The sequence below is a fragment of the Argentina anserina genome, chromosome 6 (assembly GCF_933775445.1).
Source record: "Argentina anserina chromosome 6, drPotAnse1.1, whole genome shotgun sequence".
Classification (NCBI taxonomy): domain Eukaryota; kingdom Viridiplantae; phylum Streptophyta; class Magnoliopsida; order Rosales; family Rosaceae; genus Argentina; species Argentina anserina.
Genome location: NC_065877.1, coordinates 21,300,377 through 21,319,014, shown reverse-complemented (window position 1 = coordinate 21,319,014; position 18,638 = coordinate 21,300,377). Strand labels below are relative to the sequence as shown.

The 18,638-nt window shown below is 38.6% G+C and overlaps 3 protein-coding genes across 8 annotated transcripts; all 3 read right to left on the bottom strand.

The window, feature by feature from the left end:
- Positions 1-1,727: 1,727 nt before the first annotated feature.
- On the bottom strand, positions 1,728-2,928 carry LOC126798855 (probable CCR4-associated factor 1 homolog 11). The gene is made up of 2 exons (XM_050525927.1): positions 2,315-2,928; positions 1,728-2,197 (listed from the first exon to the last, which is right to left on the bottom strand). Exons 1-2 carry the CDS (start codon positions 2,372-2,374, stop codon positions 1,886-1,888), a joined length of 372 nt encoding a protein of 123 aa, XP_050381884.1. The 5' UTR covers positions 2,375-2,928; the 3' UTR covers positions 1,728-1,885.
- A 150-nt stretch (positions 2,929-3,078) lies between these two features.
- Positions 3,079-6,998, bottom strand: LOC126798853 (uncharacterized). 6 transcript variants are annotated; one of them, XM_050525922.1, is made up of 6 exons: positions 6,860-6,998; positions 6,463-6,706; positions 5,720-5,855; positions 4,675-4,770; positions 3,488-3,611; positions 3,079-3,349 (listed from the first exon to the last, which is right to left on the bottom strand). In XM_050525922.1, the coding sequence occupies exons 1-5, from the start codon at positions 6,933-6,935 to the stop codon at positions 3,489-3,491; spliced, it is 675 nt and encodes a 224-aa protein (XP_050381879.1). In that variant the 5' UTR covers positions 6,936-6,998; the 3' UTR covers positions 3,079-3,349; position 3,488. The 6 variants fall into 6 exon arrangements, with proteins under 6 accessions (XP_050381879.1, XP_050381878.1, XP_050381880.1 ...); XM_050525921.1 differs by having other exon boundaries at positions 4,679-4,770; XM_050525923.1 differs by having other exon boundaries at positions 4,679-4,770; positions 6,883-6,961.
- A 6,469-nt stretch (positions 6,999-13,467) lies between these two features.
- LOC126799564 (uncharacterized) lies at positions 13,468-15,229 on the bottom strand. The gene is made up of 2 exons (XM_050526792.1): positions 15,116-15,229; positions 13,468-13,935 (listed from the first exon to the last, which is right to left on the bottom strand). The coding sequence occupies exon 2, from the start codon at positions 13,904-13,906 to the stop codon at positions 13,622-13,624; it is 285 nt and encodes a 94-aa protein (XP_050382749.1). The 5' UTR covers positions 13,907-13,935; positions 15,116-15,229; the 3' UTR covers positions 13,468-13,621.
- Positions 15,230-18,638: the final 3,409 nt, after the last annotated feature.

The following is an 18,638-nucleotide window of genomic DNA, read 5'->3' as shown; positions in this document are numbered from 1 at the left end:
TTCCTCGCCAGAAACCAAGTATTCTCCTCTGATCTTGATGGGGTGCCCATTCAATTTTTTTTTTCATTTCTTCATTTGGTTTTGTGAAAGGTTTTTCTGGGTCATACACTCATCCAACAATGTGATGATTAGGGTTTCATAAATGTCGAGTTACAATGATAGTCTCAGCATCAATCACACAATTAGTCATCATATTACTCTCATACATAGACACATAGTAACATTGGTAGTCACACTATAACTTCCAATGTGACTACTGGTGTGACTAGCTGTGTGACTAGCTGTGTGACTATTGGTGTGACTAAACCCTAAACACTAAGCCATAAACTCTTGGGTCGGGAAACCCTAAAAATTGAGAGTGCATTTAGAGTTTAGAGTTCAGGGAGCGATGCACCGCTTCTTTTTTCATACGCTAGTGTGACTACTGGTGTGACTCCTAGTGTGGCTATTGGTGTGACTCCTAGTGTGACTACTGGCTGGTGTGACAACGTCAATGTTGATATTTGGATTGTATGAGTTAATTTGAAAAGTTCAAGATCACATAATAGTTACAAAAGTTTGCTATTTCTAGTCATTCTTCTTCTTCTTCTTCTTCTTCTTCTTGTCACAACATAGTCACACTACCAAATACATGGGTTGTCACACTACTAGATACAATGACAGTCGCAATGTCGTTATTGTAATAATTAGTGTGACTGGTGATGTGACTACAAGTGTGATTTGCTGTGGACAACATTTTAACTATCAATGTGACTCCTAGTGTGACACCTGGTGTGACAGTCACACTACCAGTCACAATGTCCATATTGTAACTACCAGTGTGACTAGTAATGTGACACCTGATGTGACTATATACGCTGGGTGCTGAGAGAAATTTATAAATCAGCGAAACTATGTTAAAATTCAGAGAAAATCGGTATGATTGTACTCAGAATGAAGCGAATAGCTAGAATTATGGAGCTTTGGGCTCCGGTTTCACCGAAAAAACTTGGAGCACCGTCATGGACGAAGGCAACCCCTTTCGAGGGTTTCTACGTCTTATACGGTGGTCAATTTGGAGTAGGTGTGATATCAAATGAAATAAGGGAAAAAGATATTTCCAACGATACCAACCACACTCAAATTCATCGCCGAATGGAAAAATTATGGCCGGAAAAAGAAGAAGAAATAGAGTGAGAAAAAGCAAAACAGTCAGTAAAATATTTAAAAAAATTCTAATTTTGTTTGAAATTTGTTGACATTTTTGAAATTTCTAATTAAATGTGAAGACCATCTTTTAATTGAATTTTCTTCTTTAACTTTTTTATAATTTAATATTTGATTTGGTATTAAATAATAATTCGCCTTAAAAATAATGTAAAGCAGCAAGCCAGCAAAATAAAAGAATAATGGAAGCAATGGTCTGATACAAGAAGAAAAAAAACAAGATGAAAAAATTAAACGGTTAATCTTCATAAAACCTATACTAACAGTTGCTATACATATTGTTTTGTATAGTTTTGGAGCGTGATATAGGTAGCATATGTCAAGACTCAAGAGACTATCAGAGCCGGCCTGGTGACTCTTGCCGGCCGTACGAGTAAACCCCAGTGTCTCCGCCACTTTGTCCAAACCTCCATATAATGTCGGAAACCAGTCCTTGATCCCAACCTTGACATCACAAACCTTACTCCCAAAGAAGAAATATCCCGACCTTCTTGTACAATTCATCCTGTGAGGATTTTGGTGAAGAATCCCCCCATATCATATAACATCTGGAAACCAACCCATGTTACACGTTCGTTTCCCAACAGCCCAACATTCATAAACTCTTTCGCAAATTCATGCGAAGGAATACCATCCACCTTGTGTTTGCAGAAATCAATGCCGTAAAGCTCAAGAAACTCTAGTCTTTGTCTTCAAGATCACGATCGATATCAAAGTCGTTGAAATTGAACTCCCAGGTGTAGGTATTTTTGCGAACGTCTGCAAGTGTGAGACCTAACTGGATTATCTTGGTGGCGTTCACATTCTTCTTCATCATCTCATAACTGTACTCAGGGTCATTCAGACGACCTTTGTCGGATTTATATATTGTGCCAGGGAATTCTGTGTCTATAGAAGCGGACCAACAACCAAGTCGTCCTTCAGCTTGTTGAGGTTGTTCAATGAGTTTCTTAATGCGATCAAACTCGTACTTTAAATTGCTCTTCCAAACCTGATAAATAACACCAGGTACAGACCCAGGTACAGGAACAGGGTCAGGTGCATGCATGGGCATGTGATTAACTGGGACGTAGCAGTACTGGATTGTACCAAAATAAGGATTTATTACCAACGGTACAGGCGGCAGTAACGGAAAGTGCAGACATTGCATCTCGTCGATAGCTTGCATCTTGTTCGATATCTGTTTTCCGAGGATTTTCCGATGGCATATGCGAATTAGTTCAGAGACTAACGAGAGGAAGAAGGCATGGGGGTGCCAAAATATAGATATACAGAAGTACCAAATCGAGACAGAACTAAGAGTATTTAGGAAAACTTGTTACTATCCCTTATGTACTTTAATTCAAACTTATCCTCAATTTGTGACAGGTTTATATTGAATGAGAATTGTGTTTTTATTCATACTTCTCCTTGATTTTTAATAAGTTTATTTTGATAGAGAATAGGAATCGAAACCCTAACGGAATTGGTAGCTTAGTTACATTAATCTCAATCTTATTCCTCAAAGGAAAAAGCATCTCAATTTTATACCCAAGTGAAGGAGTTCATCTAAAGCTCGTATCAGCACTGCCTGATACAGTCAACAAAATATGAACACTATAAGCTGCTTGACATTCAGCCACTGACCTTAAAAGTCAATTTCAATCAACCTCTTTTATTTTTTTCCTGTAAATTTAGAGTGTAGATGTCAATTTCACAAGTTCAGCCGTTCAGGTAATCATTAACAAGGAAGCATCAATACCAACACAAGTTACATCAAAATCTGACTCCTCAGAAGAACATTTCTCTTTTCACTCTGATCGTTATCGAATTTATAAGAAAAAAGAATGAGAGAAGTGGTTACCGTTTTATAAGCCCATCATGTACTTCCTACCTTTGATCTTGGGGATACAATGAGTCAAAATGTGTTCGAAAGTTCTTCACTATCTCTTCAATAGGGCAGACTCATATTTATAATGCAACTGCAAGTTAAGGAAGTTGATCATCACCACTAGCCCCAAGTTAACTGAGCATGTGGGTATCCTACAAATAACTCTGTTAGGTTGTACGTCAAGACATATACTACTCATAACTGACTGGCTACTGCACCACCAAAGTAGACTGTTACCCCCTTTAGATTGCCACGCACATAGTTTTCTTCAATCTGCACATTTGATATTTGCTGAGAAGTTCATAGTTATATTTAAAATATGCCAGAGTGCTCGCTTTGCAAATTGCAACATACATTGAAAGATGATACTATAGACGGTTTCTATTGCTTATGGAAAATGTAGAATCATACCTCAAATTCTAAAGGAGGAGAAAACAACCAACAGAGTTCTTGAACTTGGAGCAAGTCTACATTTCGAGGTAAGAACATAATGATGTTCGTTGTTATCGCCTGAGCAGCTTGGAATATGGCATATCTGTGCATAAAGACTACAATAAATATTTGGAAAACAAAATAAAAACGAAGAAGTAATTTCATGTTTCATAAAAATCGAGAGAAAAAGGAGGGATCTTCCACAGAACATGGAACAATAATATTCTACTTCACCAGTTTGATTACTAGTAGCACTAATAATAACTCATGCCCAGGTACTTGAATTTTGTACTCACCATTCATTTCAAGAATGAACTAAAGAAATACATGTAGTTTAATATATTATTATTTCATCAACAAGCAGCAAGTATATATATGAGCTTTTTCAGGCCAGATTTCTGAACTCAACGGAAAGAAGATTCTGACCACATTAAAAACTAGAAATACATCTAAGATTACTGACACCACTCGCACTGACCCACATATGGCACAAAATTGCTGCAGGAGACCACAGATTCATTGTATACTTACCTACAAGTCTTGTAGTTGGAACAACTAAATTCCAATACAAGGGTACAGGCTTACAAAGGCCGGGATTACAGTTGAAATAGGTTCTAAAAAGAGTAAAGCAAAGATTGCAGGATATTTAAGCTATGATTGTTAAATGACTTAAATCACTTTACGTGTAGCATCTAGCCAGAACTATTTAGAGACTTGATGTACAAGATTAGTGATAGTTGGTGAGGAACAGTTGGAAATAAAAAGGTGGGATTTATAATCATTATGCTTGTTGTGACAGTTATATCACCCAAATTATAGAAAGAACAAGAAAAAAATTGCATTTGCACTATACAGATCAATAGAGTTATATTGCTAGAAAAAGGCTTCTTTCCTAACAACAATTATAAGGACATTGCATCACTAGACAGACTTCAGCTGAAACACAAAAATCAGTGACACCCAGATAAAACTTCCCGAGAGTGGGTTATCTCCAGCAAACATAACGGTTCACAGATATGCCTATCCCTTTGACTTCAGAGCCATTTAACACAATAAAGTACAATCAGGTGCATCCAGAATTTAGAGAGACATGCCTAAACCCTTATTATATAATGTGTTATTGTAATTTATGCTCCATGATATGCTAAGAAGAACATGTTTGTTACCAACCCATCTTTTGGCTCCAGTATGTCGAGAGTAAATTTCTCCATCCTTCTGTATGATGGGCCTCCCCAAGGTGGTGCAAGAAACACTACGTCACCCTACAAAATTTAGATAAAAGTGTATGTTGAGTAGCATTAAAAGTTTAAGCTCAAACTCACAAAACAACAAAAATCTTCAAACTATTTTCAAAGAAAGACGAAACTTGTAAATCTTTTAATAGATTATTTATGTATGTAATCATTCTCATACTTTCTGCAATATGTAAGCTGAACAGGAGGTCATGCGAGAAAGTGCAATAACCATGCAACAATCTTTGAATAGTAACAACAAGAACAACAACATACTCCAATTTACCCCTGTTCTGGGAAGGGGGACACATGTGAAAATTGAATTTACATTATCGAAATGAGGAACAGTAACGTGTACTATCTGGATGCAATCAAAGTATAATATCATTAAGATTCTTTATCTGATTGCTGCAAATTACTTTTCAGACATCAGGTTACCAGGTAGCAGGAACTACAACAACTCAACAAGACAATAATTCAGCTAACTGCTTGAATTAATGGAGTTTGAGTTGATCAAGTAACATGAATACATGATCCTTTTAATCCACGCGTAGGGTAAAAATTTAGAAGGAGAGTTTAACATTGATAGACCCTGAGAAACTGTATAAAATTATAGCCGAAAAAAATTGAACCCATTAGTCAGTTAGTTGACGCAAGAGGATTAAATATTGATGAAACTCTCTATAAATATATACCACAACATTAATAATTCAAACTCAACAAGACAATAATTCAGCTAACTACCAATTTGACAACTTATCTCTGCAAATTTGAGACATGAAGAATGAGAAAAGGAAAGGTATGTGAATTATTGGAACCTTAAAGGCTCAAACTGACAATTTATTGAATTCAATGCACATGCCATTTTTTTTAAAGGACATCATACTCAGAACATCATGTCCTAGGAATTCTTTAAACATCATGTCATAGGAATTCTTTAAAGCATTCTCAGCAATTAATACAGATAGGAAACCAGTACCTTCAGTGATGGCGCAAGTTGGAAGAAATCTCCAACAATGAAATCAATATAATCTTCCACTCCATATATTCTTGCATTGTTGATGGCCATATCAACTTTAACGGGATCAATTTCGATAGCAACAACATGACAACACCTGAGAGACAAGAGAAAATAAGATCTTAAGCTCTGAACCTCCTATACAACACCTGAGAAAGAAGATATGGTTTACAACTATTCAAAAGAATCTCCGCCACCGCATGAATTGCAGTTGGTCCACCTCCCCATCAACAAGGCAACCCCAAAAAGACATATGATATAGAACTGCTGGAAAAAAATACATTTAGCTATCATATACCACAGAGAACCTACACATAAATTAAGAGTACGTTAGATTCCTCATCACTCCATGTATTAATTCGCATTTATTGTCCACTCTAACTAATTTCAAATAAACCAGTACGATATAAAGTGATCATGAAGCGAAGTTCTAACCCAGATGAACACAAACAATGGCAAGCAACAGATGGCTACTAGCTTCAATGCATCATGCGTGTATGTTTCCTTTTATAAATTTCATGTGTGCCATAAAACTAAGAACTTGTCAGATTGGTAGTTAGCAACTGTTAATCAACAACTAAGCTAAACAACCCCATATACAAAACTCTCACAACAAAGACACTAAAAATTTGGAAGAAAATTCCAACTAACTAGTGATACATTGGAACAAAACCAAATGACATAACAGTGTTTGGGGTACTCACAGTAAGGCAAACTGAATGGCATTGCCTCCGACTCCGGCAAAGCAATCAATAACGACAGTTGGGTTTGGACACCTCTTGGCTTGTGTAATAGCAATCTGTTCAGGAGTGACAGAGTACCAGCCCTGCTCATCCATCTTGATCCCCTCATCATACTTTGAGAAAAGATCATATCTTTGAAACCAGTACTTCTCAACAAGAGGGCTCACCCCTTCTTCCATCACTCCCCTTCTCTTCTGGGTTTGAGCTGAGAATGCAAGTTATGCAACATACATCAAATTTATGGGTTTGGGTACAAATGAAAGATGCAAACTTTATGTTCAGAAGAATTGTCAGGAACAGAAAAATGCATGATGTAAAACCAAAAAACATTGATTTAGTGGGAATTGAAAATGATTACTTGGGTGTTGTGAAAGCTTGGACCTTTTAGAGAGACGAATCCTTCGCTGCTTTGAAGTCTTCTTCTTTGTCTTCATTCTGTGTCGCTGGAATAAGAGAGGGACTGGAAAGGTGTGCTCACTTCTCAGACCTTACTGTTCTGTTTTTTTCTTTTAATCAGGGCTCTTGCCACTATGCGATACAAGTTGTTCACTTTACGTTATTTTCTTAACCTCTGTCAATTCTTGTACTTTTGAATTTACTTTGTAAATTCTTACCTCAATTCATGGCTTTAACTACACTAGCCTTCAATTTTGTTCATAATTTCTCACTACCCACTAGAGGTGGCAAATGGGCCCAAAAGTCCGAGTTCAGTCTGGCACGCTCCAATCCCGTTAGCAGCCCGGCCTGTTCTGAGCCCGTTATTGTAACACGAGCTGGGCCGAGATATATTAGCATATGGGCCTGACTCAGCCCGAACCCGTTTTTAGCCCGGCCAACGCACCAACTACTTAAAGATCTTAACATGTGATGTAGACTCCCCCTGAAGTCTACCAAACTCTAAAGTTTTGATAAATAACGCATGTCAATGCTCTTCACATGTTTCACAAAAGGAAATTTAGGCAAAGACTTAGTGAACAAATCCGCAACGTTGGATTCTGAACTCACTTGATTGATTTGAACATTCAAGAACTTCTGTTGTTGAACAATGTAGAATAACTTGGGCGAAATATGTTTGGTGTTGTCTCCCTTAATGAAACCTAACTTTGTCTGCTCTATGCAAGCAACATTATCTTCATAAAATGCACGTATGTTGATCATTTGTAGAGACTAATCCACAAGAATCACGAATATGATGAACGAGTGATCGTAGCCAAACACATTATTTAACTGATTCATGGAGAGCAATGATCTCTGCGTGATTCAAAGAAGTAGCAACAAGAGTTTGCTTCGTTGATCTCCAACATATCGCCATATTCCCAATGATAAACACATAACCGGTTTGAAAACGAGCCTTGTGAGGGTCAGAGAGGTACCCTGTGTCCGCATAACCAACTAACAAGTTGTTTGGAGTCTTTGCATCGGAGGAATGAGTTGCACGGGACCGGTTGCTGCTCTCGGCACCGTGCACGGTCTCCATGCCATGGCGGCCGGCGACGTCGCTGCGGCATACGGTGACAAGGCCGGGGTCGATGACGGCGGTGGTGTAGGGAGATACCGTGGCGTGTTCTCTCTGCAATAAGGGTAGAACAATCCCATGTCAAGGGAACCTTTCAAGTACCGAAACAAATGCTTGATTTCATTCCAATGATGTAGCGTAGGCGCGGAGCTAAATCTAGCTAATAAGTTCACTGCGAAAGATATGTCCGGTCTAGTGCATTGAGCAAGATACAATAGTGCCCAATTGCACTAAGGTATGGAACTTCAGGACCAATAACTTCTTCATCATCCTCTTTAGGATGGAATGGATCACTCTTGATATCTAGACTTCGGACGACCATGGGAATAAACAATAGACTGCATAGATCCATATTGAAACGTCAAGGCATCTTCTGCGTGTAGTTCGACTGGTGGACTAATATACCGTATGCCCTATGCACAATCTCAAGGCTCAGACAAAATTTCGTCCTCCCTAGGTCCTTCATCTCAAATTCCGACTTCAAATAAACACAGTCTCTTCAATCTCATCAAGAGTACCATATCCCCTTCTCACCGAGTATTGATGCAACCGATTGTACCACATTCTTTCAGATTGCTTCAACCCGTACAACGAACGACGTAATCTGACTGCATGAACACTCCGTGGTCTGGAGGTACTTGATGGAGGTAAAAGTAGTCCATCATGGGCTTTCATGTATATAACTGCGTCAAGATCCCCATAGAGATAAGCTGTGACCATATCCATAAGTTACATGTTTAGTCTTTCAGACACTACCAGACTAATGAGATAGCGGAAGGTAATAGTGTCCATCACAAGAGAATAAGTCTCTTCATAGTTAATGTCAGGAAATGGTCTAAATAGCGGTTATCGGCATCGTATCGGTTTTGTAAAATAAGGATATAACGGGGATATATCGAGATATATCAGATTATATCAGATTTATCATTTTTTTATATTAGATTACTTCCTTCCACTTCGGCCAATCTGCTCTACATTCGCATTCAGCTACAGAGCGAGGTTCAACGTCATCTTCAGATATGATCTCATGTGCGACGGAATAAGCGAAAACGTCATCAATGCATGTAGTGGCTCGGTTTCAGACCGATTGCTAACTTGCGTAGTTCACTGAGATTTCGTTATTCTCTAGCATCAAACAAGGTTCCATAGTGTCCCACGGTAACACTTGAGTTGATTCATGGATATAGCTGTAATCAGAGACAACTTCATACGATGGTGATTCATCGTTGATGACGTGTTGTGCCTTGGTCATTCGCTTCTTTCTAGGCTTTGAATCCTTAGAGTTTATCGGTCTCTCCCTTTTTCTTTGAGGAGCCGAGGCCAAAGCTGTTCCATACAGGTCCATCTCGGCAACGCCGTCCATAGGGACAATAGCAACACCACGGCGTACGGTGGTGCCGCCGCCGGCCTCCGTCCCACAATCAAGGGCGGTGCCAACGTTGCTAACGTTGCCAGGTCCAGGAGATGGTCTTCCAAGCCCGTATTTCGGGACATCCAACCGTGCCAGTATATTTGCAGCGGGTATGTTTGATCCTGTCACTTTAGCAATATCTACAAAGCCGTCGGGCATCGAATCCGCGACTTTCTGGAGGTCGATAATGTGTTGCACTTCTAACTCACTTTGAGCAGTGCAGGGATCATAATGAGACATAGTGGGGACACACCCCGTCAATTCCTGACGTTCATTTGGAATGATAACATTCTCATCTCCCCCTAACGACAGGAAGCATGTCTCATCAAAGTGACAATCTACAAATCTTGCAGTAAAGAGATCTTCGGTGGTTGGTTCTAAATAGCGGACAATCGTTGGGGAATTATAGCCAATATAGATACCTAATCGTCTCTGAGGACCCATCTTAGTACGCAGTGGAGGCGTGATAGACACATAGACGGCACAACCAAAAATGTGTAAGTGTGAAATATTAGGTTCGTAACCAGTTACCATATGGTACACACTAAACGCTTGGTTAGCCGCGGGTCTAAAACGAATAAGTGTCGTTGCATGCAACACTGCACATCCCCACATAGAGGCCGGCAGGTTAGTACCCATAACCATTACCCGAGCAACAAGCTGAATACGCTTGATGGTAGCCTCTGCTAGACTGTGAGTCCCATAACAGCACCTAAGCCATATACTTCTATGAATGAATATGAGGAACGGGATGTTCAACTTCGATCCCAATCGACATGGATTTAATAGAATAGTCATGGTGGTGAGCCCTAAATTTGATGATCTCAGCTAATAACTTAGCAATAGCAGCATTTCTTGTGGATAGCAAACCGACGTGTGACTAACGTGTCGATGCATCAATCAATACCATGAAATATCTAAAAGGTCTGCATTCTAGTTGAATAAGTCCACAAATGTCACATTGGATACGTTGTAACAATGGAATGTTCTCGGTTGAAGCCTTAGCAAAAGAATAACTTCTTTGAAATTTAGCAAGATAACAAGCTTGGCGAAACGAGCGATGGGCATCATAAATTATCATGGAGGCATTCGAAAGGACGAGAGCATCACAAGCTCATGTGAGGGAGGGGATGCCGCCATCGACGGCATGAAAGTCGTGGAGCTGCCGAGACGGGCAGGCTCGGCCGCACCGTGCAGTACACGGGTAGGCACGGCCTCACCGTGTGGAGCACAGGTGAGGTAATCCTCCAATCGCTTTCGGGACTTGAAAATGGATGACCATGTGAATTCTTAAGAATTCTAAATCATCATATCACGTCCAGGGTGCCTGACACGGGCATGCCAAAGCATATAAGAGTTTGAATCACAAAAGCTGCGTTCAACCACATATGAGATTCGAATACAAGTGAGATACAAATCATTTCCAAGACTCTTCATCTTCTCTATGATGCGGCGCTGGCCTGCTTTCTCAGAGGTAACACAAAGATATTCCTCTCCATTCTCATCATAAGTATCGAGGTGAAAATCATTGGCATGTATGTCCTTAAAACTTAGCAAGGTGCGAGGAGACTTCGGCACATAAAGAGCGTCAGTGACGTTGAGAATCGTACTATTAGACAATAAAAGAAGCGATGCCTCTTCCTTGAATGATGAATTTCGAGCCAATCATTGTAGTCATCGAAGAAGTCGAAAACACTAAATCCGTGAACAACTTCCTGTGCCGTAGGACAGTGTGGGTGGTTCCACAATCAGCTAGACATTCGATTTTACCGCGGAACATCTACAAAATGAAAATTAAGAGAGTTAATGACACGGGAATAATTCTATATAATACGCCATAGGATATTGTAAGAAATGGAATCGGAAAGTGTGATCCCATCGAATGTATCACATAAAAATAGTACTACATTTTTCAACTAAAGAGTTGGAAAAAAAAACATGGTATCGAAACAGTTACAAAACAGTAAACTTGGGTGGTAGAAACCATCCAAAAACGATGTAAAACACACATAAAGAGTGCCGGTGAGTGCATATAACAGACTTGGAGAAAATCAGAAAATTGATCGGAGCTCCATGTCAGAAATCTAACGGTTGTATTCCTTGCCTTCTAGATCAAGAAATCCAAATTCCGGTCGAGATGGTGATGACATCTACAAAACAGAATACAGAATCGATTAGATTCAAGTATAATAGGAATTAGAAGGGGTGACGTATATGATCACAAGAAAAATCGATGCAAATGGCGATACTCACGATCGCACCCAAAACAGCTGTACACTCAGGCGACCACACGAAAATCGATTAACTTTCCTTTCAAAACAATCGTGACTCCTCCAGGACAGTCATACAAAAAACATCGACCAAGAGGGGAAACTCATCCCTTTTTAATCTCATCGGCGTTATAAGAAAGGCCGGAATGAAGATAAGAAGAAGGCTAATAGCGCCCGATATAATATATCTATACATTCAAAAACGGGAACGTTAATGAAAAAATTACCTTTGAAGGTGTGAAGAAGACGGGAGTAGCTTCTATTTAGCGAAGACTTTGCTTGTTAAGTTCGTGTCGCTTGCGTGAATATGCGGGGGGGGGGGGGGGGAGGGAGCAATCTTGAATGTTTTGATGCGGGGTCCTGTGGGGCAAAAAGATGATTTTGCGGGGCGAATACGGAGAAGACCCTGCGGAGCTGCGGGGCTACAAGCAGAGGCTGCATGGGGTTTTGCATGGATCAGCGAGGGGCTGTAGGGGGGCTGCAGGGGTCAGCGGCGGCTGCTATCGTCGACGAGGAGCGCCGATGGGAAGGTTGCCGGAGGCCGGAGAAAAAGGCGCCTGGCGGGGGGAAAAATTTCTAGTACTCTAAAAGTTTAGGATTTTAGATCTAAGTACCTGATAACGTGATGCATGATGAAATAACTGTATCTTTATTGAATGATATGAGGGCCTATATATAGGCATTACAAAACCACAATCCCGTAGGATTCAGAGTCCTAATCTATTACACAGATGTTAATCTATCTCTTGACATGAAACCTATTAAGGTTAAGACACACATAAGGGTAGAATGATAATTCTCTTAATTATTATTATTAGACTTAAATATTAGACTTTTTAAATGAAAATCTCTTAATTATTTATTATTTTAACTACAATATTTCACAAATATTATCAAACTAGTGAAGAAAACATCATTGTTTTGACATACATAACGTTGTAGAAAAAAAATTATGAAATATGTTGTAGTTTTTTTATTTTAATTGTGTCATATAATACTAATGAGCCGACCTGGCCTGCTTCTTGGCCCGGCCCGACATGAGCTTGGGCCATGGGCCGGGCCGGGCTTAATATTTAAGTAAATGGGCCAACTCGAGCCTGGCACGATAAATAAATTGGCTGGCCCGAACACAGTACGGGCACGATTTTGGCCCACATAAAATGGACCGGGCCGGTCCGGCTCGGCCCGTTTGCCATCTCTACTACCCACTATCCATGTCTCTTTTTCACAATTATTTCTTACTTTTATTTATTTTTACATTTTACCTTACTGCCCATATGCTTATTTGTGAGAAACTGATGACATAATAGTAGATATGTCAGTTCGTAATTTAGTGGTACTCTCCTCCTCACTTTATAGTAGTAGAGATGTAGTTCTCAACTCCATGTATTATTAGCAGTTGCTCCCTATGTATTTCCTCGTTATTATGATATATATATTTCAAGGCCTCCATATCTCATTGGCTACCAATGACTCCATTAATACATATGTTGTAAGGTACAAGAATAAAATAGTCCTTCATAGGGTGAAAATAACCGCAGCCTTTATAAATTGAGAGTGGCCTTTATAAATTGAGAGGATTTAGACTTAGTTCGGCATAGGTTTTATAGGTCAACAGTTAATTTCGATCAGTCAAGTCCTGGTTTGCTTCAAGTAAGCTAATTTGCAGGGTCCACACAAGAGTCAGGGTTCCGGAATGTAATGTTTTAAGCTTTATAATAATGCCCAATGACAACATCTATGATCATCATAGTAAGCCAGGACTTCCATGACATAAATATTGTGTATATTTAACTCAATCAATTAAGCAACATTACAAATGCCACTACACATTTCATTTAGAAGTATTGAATGTTTGATTCCCACTAATTAATAGGAACCAAGAAAAAAATTAAACTCACAAATGTTTTTATCATCTACATGCTAAAAAAATTTCAATTTTCCATGGGAAACTGATGTCTTAGCATGCTCCAAATGACACAATGCCTTTTCGGTTCCACTCATCCCAGAACATGACCCATCGGCTCCTAAAGTGACAGCAAAGTAAAGATAAACAGTGCAGAGGAAAGTCAGGAGGACAAGGGCTGTTAAGAGGAAGCGATGCCTTTGCAGGAGTGTTGACCAGCTACCTAACTCATTCTGGGAAAATTGTTTTCTGAATGATGCTGTCCTTCGGACAGGAGAAGACAAAATGCTGTCAATAACCATGGTGTATGTACAGAACTACCTCAGACAACCTGAAGTAAAACACAAACTTGTGGTCAAAATACAGGTGACGACTCCGTTTTTTTATCATGAGGAGAAAATAGTGGAAGGTTAATTGATATTGACAATGGAATACAAAGATGCCACACAGAGATTAAGTTCACAGTTAACTACAGAGATGGAAAGTATAGAATTAGCAAAAACATGACTATACCAACACCCAAATGATTATACAAAAATTCATGATCAACAACACAGTCATGTTCAAGGTGGAAAATTAACCCCCAAAAAAATGTTCAAGTAAAATGTGCTGAAGTCAGTTTCGAAGATTTGTTATATTAAAGTAAAATGTGCAGCCCTCTAATTAGATTTACAACCTCTTAGAAAGAACAAAAGGTTCAGTCATCTGTCCAAAGACAAGTCTTTTTTCATTTGCTTAGACGTATCCAACACTGATTGGATAAAACAAAATATCAGAGATCCAGACCTAAGCACGATATTATTAGGAAGTCCAATTTGTGCTAAACAATCTAACCAAAATCAGCTTAGTCTGCATTCAGATAAAGCTCATATCAGAGGTCGCCGAGCTCAAAATGACGATCCTAAAATAAAAAGACCTTAAGAAATCAATTTTATGAAAGAGATCCTCAGGATCTGACGCTGATTAAACCATGTAATACTTAAACAAGCAATACCCTAGCGCCTGCGGAAACATCAGTAACCACTAAAGCAAATTATCTCAATCCAACAGCAAGAGCAACACGCTTCGATCCTAGGTACAATCAAAGAGACCAGGCGCAAATTTCTTTCGCGTAATCCAGCTAAATATATACCAATTATATCTATTTGTGAGATCCTCAGACAGATCATCATCACTAGTCTCTGTTTTGTGTAGATCAAACAACAATTCAGCTGTCATTTTCACACAGCTCCAATTCAATTCAAGAATTGACAATTCACCTAAGGTTTTCACAATACAAACTAATCCAGATCTCTCTTTTCTCAACCCAAACGACGCACTGATAACAACAACGCATGATGAAACTCACACAGATTATTCAACAATCTACGAATCCAAATCAGGTCATTCTCAATGAAAAAAGAAAGAAAAAAGAAACCGATATAAATAAAAGCAAGAAAACTGAAAGAGGAAAAAGGAAGGATGAGAGTCAGATCTGAAGAAGAATAGAAAAGGAAAAGAGGGAGACTTACGGCGGAGGCAAGATCGGAATAGTTGGACGACTATCTACTGGCGATTCTTAAGGGGGTCGTTTATATATGTATTTTCTGTGTGTGGTGGTTGTTTGGAGTTGGGACCGGGGGGGGGGGGGGGCTCAAGAATTGCAGGACTGGGTCCACGCTGTTTTGAGTTTTGACCTCTAATTAACTAATTACAATCAGGCAACTGGAATCCACCGCGGCGCCGTTCACAGTTCTTTTGTCTCATTACGTGGCAAGCTGCGATTGGCGCAGGCTGCTGAGGTCAACCTTTGGTTCTTCACGTGGCGCCAGTTCGCTAAAAGTGTTTTGGTTCTACCTCCCAAAAGGACTGAGGCAGAAAAAGGACCGGAAAAGATTTACTCCCTCCCAGACTCTGAAAATTCTTCCCTTCACTGAGTGAAGGTTCATTTTCAGCAAACCTACCACTGTAGTAGCACTATAGCCACTAGTTTGAGTCAATTGTTTGTTTGGACTAAAGAATTTGCACACTCTATTCGAAGAAAGGAAAAGTGGATGTTCACATGGTGAAGGGAATAAGCTCCGCCCAAACTCCATCTAGTACTAGTATTACTGATTTTGTTAACATTATTCAACCTGTTATTTCTAATTCTGATAATATTGATCTTCTAGCTCCTAATTCTGAAGAAGAAATGTATAATGCTATTTCTCAAATTGGTGCTCTTAAAGCTCTTGCTCCCGACGGTTTGCATGCTACCACCAATTCGGACATCAAGTGAAACCATTTGTTATGAATTTTGTTCTTGATTTCTTCAATAATAATATCTCTCTGGATAATCTGAATCATACTAATATTGTTCTCATACCGAAAATTGATTCTCCTGATTCTGTCAACCATTATAGACCTATAAGCTTATGTAATGTTAGCTATAAAATTATCTCCAAGATTATAGTCAATAGACTGAAGCCTCTTCTTAATAAATGCATTTCTGATACTCAAGGGGCTTTTGCTCCAAGAAAATCAATTTAGGATAATATTCTGATTGCTCATGAGTTGTTGTCTTCTTTCAATCAAAAGAAAAAGGAGAACTCCTCTTGTGGCACTGAAAATTGACTTAGAGAAAGCCTATGATTTTATGAACTGGAACTATATTATAGCTTGCATGTTGGCGTTTGGTTTTGAAGGTACACATATTGGCCTCCATAAGGTGATGAAGACACAAAAGGAATGAAGAACAAGCTAAAGGGGAGCATTGAAGGTCTTTCCTAGTTGAACTAGGAAACTGTCAAGGCAAGTGTTATTCACGGCAAAGGTCTTCTTCCACCGATTTGATTATAAGGGTAGAATGTTATATATTTGGGAATATATATTTAGTTAAATGGTGTTTGAAAATTGTTATAGAAAATGATTCAAAATAAAAGGTGTATTCCATATTCATATGGATTTTTTCTTTTTCTATGTGAGATGTATTAGGAAGGGAAGTTAGGTTTAATTCCTAGGGTTAGGGAATACATGCGGCTGGTATATATTTGATGTATACATGCAGTAGGCTTTTTAAGCCTCTAGGAGATACACGGCCAGAGAGAAGGGGAAAAAGAGAGAAGGAGAAAAAGAGAGAAAAAGAAGAAAAGAGGTGAATCTATAGAGAAGAGATTGACAACAAAGAGAAGCTTAGTGCTAGGAGATCTTTGTGACTCTATTGAAGACCTTAGTGTCAACATCAACGTTCTTAGTGGCAACATCAACGTTTTTAGTGAGGTTGATCATTCGTGTGACTACAACGATCTTAGTGAGGTTATATCGATACTTGAAGCAACGATCTTAGTGAGGTTGTTTCATGCTTGATTGTGACTATCAAGTAAGAATTATGTTTACTTTTGAGAATAACATTATTATTGATTAATGTGTAATCATTGTAGTATTGTTTATTCAATAGAAAAGTAAAATTCTTCTACATATTCCGCTGCTATTACTCATTGTTGTTCTATCTTGTATTTTCAGGTTTTAATTATTATTTGACTGATCTTATTATGAATTGCATTCAATCAGCTAGTTTTCTATTCTTGTTGATGGTTTACCTACTAAGAAGTTTTCTCCTTTAAGAGGGCTTCGACAGGGTGATCCCATTTCCCCCTATATTTTTATCCTTTTGTTTAGAACCGTTACTCAGACATTTACAAGACTCTTCTACTGTTAGCAAAAATCATACCGGAATTCTAACTTCTCCAAAAGGTTTTAAAATTTAAAATTTGTTTTTTGCTGACGATTGTCTTCTTTTTGGTAAAGCTTCTCCTATTGCTGCGAGAAATCTCTCTAAAATTCGGAATGATTTTTCTGCTGCTTCAGGCAAACAAATTAATGTAGCTTTTTTTTTTCTGATAATGTCCCTAATCATGATAGGAACTCAATTAGTTCTATTCTTCATATCCCTCATAAGAGCACTATATGTAGATATCTTGGTATCTATCAATAATATGGTTTCTTGGAAAGATCCTCTGAGCTTCAAGGATATTATCCTAAAGACTCAAAAAAAGCTAGCTGGTTGGAAAGCCAAGTTTCTTTCTAAAGGTGGTAAACTGACTTTGTTACAGGCTAATATTACTGGTATGCCTAATCGTCTTTTCTCTTGCTTTAAATGTCCTTCTTCCTTAGCTAAAAAATTGGATTCTTGGCTTTCTTGCAGTAGAAACTTCTTCTGGGGTTCTTCTTTCTGTTCATCCTGTTGCTTGGTCTGCTGTTTGCACTCCTAAGTCTAAATGTGGCTTAGGAATTCAACCTTTTTTACATTTTAATTCTGCAGCTTTAGCTAAGCTTGGCTGGAAGATTTTGACGAAGCCTGATAATCTTTGGGTTAAAATTATTTCTGCTAAATATTTAAGGAAAAGGTCTTTCTTTGACGCAAAGAAGACTATCAGATCATCTACTTCCTGGAAAGGTATTCTTGATAGCAGCCATCTTCTTCATGAAGGTATACATTGGATTATTGGCAATGGAAAGGATATTAATTTCTGGCTTTATAACTGGTGCTTTTCTTTCCCACTTATTAATTTAGTTCCTGACCACTTACAGAATTCTATTAATCTGTCCGATAAAGTTGCTGATTATACTGTCAATGGTCATTGGAAGCCAGATAATTTGTATACTATTTTACCTACTGAAATTATAGATACAATTGCTACTGTTCCTTTACCTGTTTTCCCAAAGTCTGATGCATTTGTTTGGGGTCCTACTGGACATGGTATTTTAATCTGCTTCTCTTCTTCTAGCTAATGGTTCTGCTCATTCTCAATCTCATACCCTTTCTAAAATGTGGAAGCTGCATGTTTTACCTGAAGTGAAAATTTTTGCTTGGCAACTTCTAAGAGGAAGAATTCAAACTCGAGATATTATTCATACTAATCAAGCTATAGATCGGTCTTGTCCTTCCTGTCATTCTTCTCGCGAAGATATAGATCATCTATTTTTGAATTGCTCTTTTTCCTGTACTGTTTGGTCGTCTTCTAATGTTTTACCAAATCCTTCTCATTACAACAATATCTGATCTCTTAGTTATCC

Excerpts from the sequence above, each read along its gene's own strand:
- LOC126798855 (XM_050525927.1), bottom strand. The coding sequence starts at position 2,374 with ATGCAAGCTATCGACGAGATGCAATGTCTGCACTTTCCGTTACTGCCG. Across the intron at positions 2,198-2,314 it reads TACTGCCGCCTGTACCGTTG|GTTTGGAAGAGCAATTTAAA; the intron begins GTAATAAATCCT and ends GTTATTTATCAG.
- LOC126798853 (XM_050525921.1), bottom strand. The coding sequence starts at position 6,935 with ATGAAGACAAAGAAGAAGACTTCAAAGCAGCGAAGGATTCGTCTCTCT. Across the intron at positions 6,707-6,859 it reads CAAGCTTTCACAACACCCAA|CTCAAACCCAGAAGAGAAGG; the intron begins GTAATCATTTTC and ends TTGCATTCTCAG. Across the intron at positions 3,350-3,487 it reads CTCCTCCTTTAGAATTTGAG|ATTGAAGAAAACTATGTGCG; the intron begins GTATGATTCTAC and ends TCAAATGTGCAG.
- LOC126799564 (XM_050526792.1), bottom strand. The coding sequence starts at position 13,906 with ATGGTTATTGACAGCATTTTGTCTTCTCCTGTCCGAAGGACAGCATCA.